This window comes from Myotis yumanensis, unplaced genomic scaffold (genome assembly GCF_028538775.1).
Source record: "Myotis yumanensis isolate MYYU_CA2020_CCGP unplaced genomic scaffold, mMyoYum1.0.hap1 SCAF_10, whole genome shotgun sequence".
Lineage (NCBI taxonomy): Eukaryota > Metazoa > Chordata > Mammalia > Chiroptera > Vespertilionidae > Myotis > Myotis yumanensis.
Genome location: NW_027223761.1, coordinates 41,443,641 through 41,451,504, shown reverse-complemented (window position 1 = coordinate 41,451,504; position 7,864 = coordinate 41,443,641). Strand labels below are relative to the sequence as shown.

Sequence of the window (7,864 nt, the reverse complement as noted above, 5' to 3'; positions counted from 1 at the left end):
ACAAGGAAACCTTTCTTGACACTCGCTTCCCCCTGCTGGAGGAAGATATCTCTTTTTGCTTCCATATCAACTTCTCTTTACAATGAGTAATATAATCCTATGTATATATCTGTTTAGTAAATAAGCAAAAGCCTCCTTCATTTTATGCACATTAGATATTACAAAGATAGAGAAGTAAGGATACATTTAAGGAAATAATGCCTCTAAGACTAGACCCAGCTAGTCACAAAAGACATGGGTCACACGATCTCGGATCTGTTTGGTCTTCACACTGTAGATGATGGGGTTCATCAGAGGAGGGAACAGAAGATACACAAAGCCCATGATCACTTGGACCAGATGAGGTGCCTGCTTCCCAAAGCGGTGGATGATGGACAAGCCAATCATGGGAGTGTAGAAGAGGAGCACAGCACAGATGTGGGAAACACAGGTGTTAAGGGCTTTGAGTCTCTCAGCCTTGGATGCAATGGACAGCACGGTACGCAAAATCAGGGCATAGGAGAAGAGAATGAGCAGTGAGTCTATACCCACTGTGGACACAATGACAAACATGCCATAGATGCTATTGTCTTTGATGTCTGCACAGGCCAATTTCATCACCTCTTGGTGGAGACAATAGGAATGTGAGAGGACACGGGAGCCACAATAAGGGAATCTTTTGAGCATAAAAGGCAATGGGAAAATGAGTGCTACACTGCGGCCCAGGGAAGCCAGGCCAATTCTTCCAATGACTGTGTTGGTGAGAATGGAAGCATAGTGCAAGGGGCGACAGATGGCCACGAAGCGGTCAAAGGCCATAGACAGTAGCACAGAGGACTCCAGGAAGGACAAACCGTGAATGAAAAAGAGTTGAGCAAAACAAGCATCCTGACTGATATCACGTACCCCAATCGAAAAGATGCCAAGCACTGTAGGGAGTGTGCAAAGAGACAGACCCAGGTCAGTCAGAGCCAGCATGGATAGGAAGAGGTACATTGGCTCATGGAGTGAGGGCTCTGTTTTAATGATAAAAACAATTGTGCAGTTGCCCAGGATGGAAGCCAGGTATATGAAGCATAATGGGATGGAGATCCAGATGTGCATGTGCTCCAGCCCAGGAATGCCACTCAGCAGGAAGGTGGAGGAAATGCTGCTGCCATTTGCCAGGGATCCCAATGTCATTGTGTGCAGAGGGAAGTGGTCTTGGATTCCTTCTCAATTTCTGAAATGAATTGAGAAAGAGCTAGTGACTGTGTCTGGAAACAAATTTAAAAAGAAAAAAAATATTAGAACTGTACAGCTCTTCCAAAGAACCATTTCCTTCTGGACCATGGTTCCCTCTCAACATTTTTATAGAAAAATTATTTTCTTTAAAGTTTTTTCTCCTTGCTCCTTCTGGCTAAGAGGTTTGAACATCTTTACTATGCCCTTTAGTTATACTTAACTTTGCCTACCCCTTATGAGAAGACCTTTAATTAATTTTTTCTCACATGTATGTTTTCTGCCAAGACTTTCACTAGCATTCCACATTTTCTTTAACTTCTCTCTTCCGTTCCCTTATCTTATCTTACTTCCTTTGCTATTTATTTTTTTCCTACCTTCCTCTCTCCCTCCCTCTTTCTTTTTTTTCTTCCTTTCTTTCTCAGCCACATATAATTGTTAACCTTAGACAGAGACAAATTCTTCACTCAACCTTTTCTCTGGTCTTCCTGCTTTAGAAGCCTAGCTTAATCCAGATAGAGCATAAATGCTACTCAGCTCACAGAATTCCAGAGAGAACTGGACAGTATGTGAATGGCTGTCTGTATAGTTATTCTCGATGGCTGGAGGAAGAAATCAAAGCTCTGATCCTCACATCAGTCAGTAAGTGGCATTTCCTAGAAGTCTAGGAATCATCTGATGGGAACGTAAGTGGGAAGAGAGACTGAAACACCATCCACCATGGGCACACTGCCAATCAAAAAGCAGAGTCCATGAGAGTCCACAGAACAAAAGGCAATGATGCTGGTAGGGCTCATTTTTCTACAGATGAGGAAAAAGGGCTCCGAAGGGGACAGCCACTAGACAGAGGCCGTATATTGATTTAAGTCTCCTGACTTCCAGAGCAGTGATCATTTCACTCCCAATTAATAATCCCACTCTAATATGAGCTCAAAGTGAGCAGGGGCTTTGCTTTGTTTACTTCTTTAAAGACAGTGCTTAGAATGTGCCCTGGTCTGCATATGTGCTCAGCAATTTTTAAAAAATGCATGAATAAGAGTCAAATTTTATTTAATTAGCTGTTGCCAACTTGGCCCATGTTTTATCTACTTAAAATTCTATTAATATTATAATAATATAGATGAGGAAAAAAATAATATTTACAAGATCAAAGACATAGTAAATGGTCACAATGAAATTTGAACTGAGATCTAGTTTTTCTTTAGATTCCAGTCTCTAAACACGATTATACTTTCTTCTCACACTGATGACATTTCACTGTCACCTAACAGAAATCAGCAAAATCAAGGGCTTAGTAAGGACAGTCAAACTACATAGTGGTTAACAATCTAACTCCTCAATCCTGAGGCAGAAGAAATTTTTTTGACATGCAAATGAAGTAGAGTGGTGAGAAAGAACTATAATATCTGATGAACATTCACTATTTATCAGAACATTGCAAAAGAAATAGCATGAGACCTTAGTAAAACCTTTCAAGTTAATATTATTACCTCAATTTGCAAATGAGGAGAGAGAGCCTTAGAAAATTTGATGATGTGCCTAAAATCATTCAGCCAATCAGTGGCAGAGCTGGAATTCAAACTTTAATCTCTAGAGCTCCAAGGCACATTCTGAAAATTTGGAAACACTTAGGTTAACAAATCCAAACCATGAAGAGATGTGAGAAGGCTGTTGTCTTCTTTCTCAGCTAGTTCTAAAATGAGACTTGGGATCCCATGAAGTCAGCAATCTCTGACTATAGCAGTCTCCACCTTGGGCAGGTACCCTCTATAGCCTTTCTTGTGCCTCAAGGTCTTTTCTCTCCTTTCTCGCTCCAGAGCTCTGGCTGAGCCTTCTGGGACCTCTTCTTGGTTCCACAAGTCAGCATCAAGTACCTGCCTACTATCCTGATTCTTCACATACCACGGCTGCATCCAGAGACTGCAGGCCTTACACGGGGAAGAAGGAAGGCTAAAACTAGAGATCTGGTTCTAGGGATATGAAGAGACTGGAGGGTGAATGCTTAAATCCCTCATTTTTATGCAACTACCTGAGGTCCCCATTGAGAACCTTTTAAGGATCTTTCATCAATTCCCTACTCTGTCTGTCTCCCTCAACTTCATTATCTCGGACCTTGGGGATAGAGGAAAGAGAGAAGAGAATAATCATGTGAAATGTCTAGAAGGGGGGTCCAAAGGATGCTATGTACTTGTAGCTACAGCTGAAGGATCTGGTAAAAGTTTTAAACAATCTCCACCACTTCAGGGAAGCAGAGTGGGTGCTATTGATAGTTTTTTCTGTTTGACATATCATGACTGTATAGTTTATGCACATTGGATGTGACAGTGTGCATGCTGGGTATATATAACCATATGCAACATTTAAAAGAGCTTTTAAATTAATGCTTTACCTATCATCAAAGAGAAAGAAAGAAGTCAGTCCAAATTTTTGAAAAGCTTAACCCCTGGTTTCTAATTGGAGAAATTAATCTATTCTCATAACTTATGGGCAACACAAACCCCTGGGAAGGATAGTAAATACAAAATGAAGTTTTACATGTTAAAACAGAGGTATGAAGAGTTAATCACCTATTTTTAGACTCTGAAACCTGATGGAAAGACATCATGGAGGGAGGATTTAAGGGATATTTCAGTGTTTTCATTTCCCAGGTTATTAGTATCCAGCTTATTGGATCCCTTTTGGGATTATAAAGGTATAACTAGTAAGGGAGGCTCTAGAATTCCCAATCCAACTGTAAGAGATTATTCCAATTCATTGGTTTAACTGGGTCCTTTGGACTGGGGTGGGCATCCTCTTCTGGCCACATCTCTGGCTGAGCATGTATACATACACATTTGAGTGTTATGAAGCAGTATTATTCAAGTCATAGTACCCAGATAAGCAGGATCAGAACCACCTGGGATGCTTGTTAGCATGCAGGTCTCTGAGCCTCATCCTTACAAAATCAGAAACTGACATTTGTGACAACCACAAAAGTTTAGGAGTTTCATGTATCCTTTCATTATTTATTTATTTATTTATTTATTTATTTATTTGTTTGTTTATTTTTAAGTCTTGGTGCATTTATTTACTTTTAATTTAAATTCTTTATTGTTTAAAGTATTTCATGAGTCTCCTTTTTCCTCCATTGACCGCTTCCAGGCCATCCCCACCCCCCAGCACAAGCCTTCACCCCCTTACTGTCTGTGTCCATTGGTTATGCTCATATGCATGCATACAAGTCCTTTGGTTGATCTCTTACCCCCTCGCCCTCCACCTTCCTTCATATCCTTTTATTAATGATTTGTTTTCAACTCTGATTTCAGAATTTTTTATTTCGTCTATAATTAAAACTGTATCTTCAGTTTTAGCCTGGAATTCATTCCAAAGTCCAGTTACGTCTTACATTAGAGTTTTTAAATATTAGATTTATAGCACTACAGTTACAAAATACCACAGAATGGGTGGTTTTAACAACAGAAATTTATTTTCTTGAATTTCTGTAGGCTGGAAGTCCAAGATCAAGATGTTGGCAGGTTTCTTCTGAGGCTTTTCTCCTTTGCTTGCAGGGGCCACATTCTCACTGTGTCCTTACCTGGTCTTTCCTCTATGCATCAGTATCATTGGTGTCTCTCTCTTAAATATATATATATATATATATATATATATATATATATATTGACTTCAGAGAGGGAGAGGGAGAGAGAGAGAGAAAGAAAGAAAGAAAGAGATAGATAGATAGATAGATAGATAGAGAGAGAAACATTAATGATTAGAGAGAATCATTGACTGGTTGCCTCCTGCACACCTACCAATGGGGATTGAGCCCACAACCCGGCCATGTGTCCTGACTGGGAATCTTTGGTTCATAGGTCAACACTCAACCACTGAGCAATGCTGGCAGGGCTCTTCTTCTTATAAGGACACCAGACATAATGGATTTGGGCCCACCCTAATGGCCTCATTTTCACTTAATCACCTTTTTAAAGACCTTACCTCCAAATACATTTAGAAGTATTAAGGGTTGGAACTTCAACCTGTTTTCATGGAAGGATGTAATTCAGCTCATAACATCTGTCTATGTATACTGGTATATCCTGTCAGTTTTCATATATTTAGAAAATGTTTTATAAATAATACTCCTCCTACTCAAAAGTAATATTTACAGCTTATGAGTCCAACCACTGACAAGAGATAGGTAGTATTAGATGTGCTTTGGCAGAAAATTTTTTTTAAATCTCAGCTGTTATGAAAAGAAAGATATACAGAGACAAAGAGAGAGAGAGAGAATTAATCTTTCAACAGCATTGATTAGAAGGGACATAGAATTTGATCCTATTTATGGAAGACAATTCTATCTGCTTTAAATCTTAGCTATGAAGCTTCAGTAAGGGAAAAACAGGATATGATGTGGGAAAGATAAAGCCCATGTCTTTTAGCCAAGAAAACAGTGGAGAAAAGAAACAAGGTTGAGAGAGAAAAGATGTAAGGGAATATCTCATACACAAAGATGGTTCCTTGAGAAGAGACAGAACTAGGAGGGAAGGAAAATGAGCCACAGTCTAATCCAATGAAAATACTATTAGATTAGGCTGAAAGACTTGAAGCTAAAATTACTGTGTGTGTTTTTATTTCAGCATTGTGTGTTTTTTTTTGTTATTGCAAATTTTCCATAATCATTAATTGGTAGAATTTTATGAGGAAGACAGACGATTTAGAAAAAAATAGTTAACATCCCCCCCTCCCCCCCACACACACATCCTAGTTGTAGTGTGAGTAAAATTGTTCCCATCTACATTTACCTGGTGCCTGCAGTATATAGTTCTCAAGAATGTTCCATGCTATTTTACATCTCTTTGCTTCTTTATTTCTATTACTGCAATAAAGAAGTCTCAGTTGTACATGTGGGGAAACTAGAATTTGGAAAGTCTAAACAGCAGAAAGTCTAAATATTTGTTGAGATTTGATGTGTTAGGCAGCATTAGAAATTTGCATGAATTATCTCATTTAATCTTAAAAATATCACTACATGAAAGGTATTGCAATTATTGCCATATTTATTTTGCATTTGAGGAAACCAAAGGAACAGAGAGGAAGGTAATTTTTATAAGGTTGTACATGCATTACGTTGTATTGTTAATTAGCTTTTTTCTTGATAATTGGAGTTCGTTATTTTGCCACGACATAGCTAAAACCAAAAATACCTATGAGCTCTATACCACAAACTTTGTCCCTTTACCCTAACCTAACCCTACTGAAAACACCTAAGGGATTTTATGAACTCAAACTTCTTAGCGATGCGTTGGCGGATTTGCTTAGTCTTGATGCTGTAGACAATGGGGTTCATGAGAGGTGGTACCAGCAGATACACATAAGACATGAGGAGGTGAACCATGTGGGGCAGATGTTCACCAAAGCGGTGCACAAGAGACAAGCCAATCATGGGGATGTAGAAGAGTAGCACTGCACACATATGAGAGACACAGGTGTTGAGAGCCCGAAGTCGCTCCAGGCGGGAGGCAATGCTTAGTACAGTACGGAAGATAAGGGCATAGGAGAGGAAGATAAGCAGCGAGTCTATACCCACGGTGCAGGCCACAACAAAGAGCCCATAGATGTGATTGACAATGATGCTAGAGCAGGCCAGTTTCATGATCTCTAGGTGCAGACAATAGGCATGGGCCAGCACATGAGAGCGGCAGTACTGGAAGCGTTTCAGGAGGAATGGCAGGGGGAGGATGAGTAAGGCACTTCTAAGCATCGAGATCAGCCCCATCTTGACAATTCGAGCAGGTGTCAAGACTGTGGAGTAACGCAAGGGGTTGCAGATGGCCACATAGCGGTCAATGGACATGGACAATAGAACTGAAGACTCCACTAAAGACAAGGTATGGATGAAGAACAGCTGAGTGAAGCAGGCAGGAATACCAATCTCTCTGGCATCAAACCAGAAGATGCCCAGCACAGTGGGCAGTGTAGAAAGGCAAAGGCCCAAGTCTGTGAGAGCCAGCATGGCCAAGAAATAGTACATGGGTTCATGAAGAGTGGCATCAGTGCGGATGACATGGAGGATGGTAAGGTTTCCTATAATAACTGTCAAATAGATGAAGCAGAAGGGAATAGAGATCCAGCCATGGAGATCTTCCAGACCTTGGAAGCCTGTCAGGAAGAAAGTGGCTTTTTGGAGGCTGCTATTATAAAGGATTGTCATGGCTTTGCAATCTTGGATTCATCGACCTGCAATACAGAATGAGATTTCTGGAGAGTGAGTGACAGGGCCCAGAGAGTCAGGGTCTGCAAATGAAATGGGAAATAATTGGGGGACTTGATCTATTGTCCTTTTCTGGAGGGGGCTTAGGAAGGGGATTTTTAGGAGGGGTTTTTAAAAATATATTTACTTAGCATAATGCTTTCCAGTAGAATATAATGAACAATGTAAACTGATGAACAAAAACAGATCCAAAGACAGAGAAGCACTGATCAGACCATCAAATCTCAGTGGGAAGGCAGGGGAGGGTGGGGGTAAGGAGGGAAAACCAACCAAAGGACTTGTATGCATGCATATAAGCATAACCAATGGACACAGACACCAGGGGTTGAGGACATGAACGGGGGGAGGAAATGGAGGGATAAGGACACAGATATATACTTTTCAGAACAATTTTTGATTCACAGAAAAATTGAG

At 40.2% G+C, this 7,864-nt stretch overlaps 2 protein-coding genes across 2 annotated transcripts; both read right to left on the bottom strand.

Annotated features, from left to right (window-relative positions):
- Window positions 1-219: 219 nt before the first annotated feature.
- Window positions 220-1,161, bottom strand: OR51G2 (olfactory receptor family 51 subfamily G member 2). The gene has a single exon (XM_070426796.1). The coding sequence runs from the start codon at window positions 1,159-1,161 to the stop codon at window positions 220-222; it is 942 nt and encodes a 313-aa protein (XP_070282897.1).
- A 5,269-nt stretch (window positions 1,162-6,430) lies between these two features.
- On the bottom strand, window positions 6,431-7,390 carry OR51G1 (olfactory receptor family 51 subfamily G member 1). The gene has a single exon (XM_070426795.1). The coding sequence runs from the start codon at window positions 7,388-7,390 to the stop codon at window positions 6,431-6,433; it is 960 nt and encodes a 319-aa protein (XP_070282896.1).
- Between the last annotated feature and the right edge of the window lie 474 nt (window positions 7,391-7,864).

Excerpts from the sequence above, each read along its gene's own strand:
- OR51G2 (XM_070426796.1), bottom strand. The coding sequence starts at position 1,161 with ATGACATTGGGATCCCTGGCAAATGGCAGCAGCATTTCCTCCACCTTC.
- OR51G1 (XM_070426795.1), bottom strand. The coding sequence starts at position 7,390 with ATGACAATCCTTTATAATAGCAGCCTCCAAAAAGCCACTTTCTTCCTG.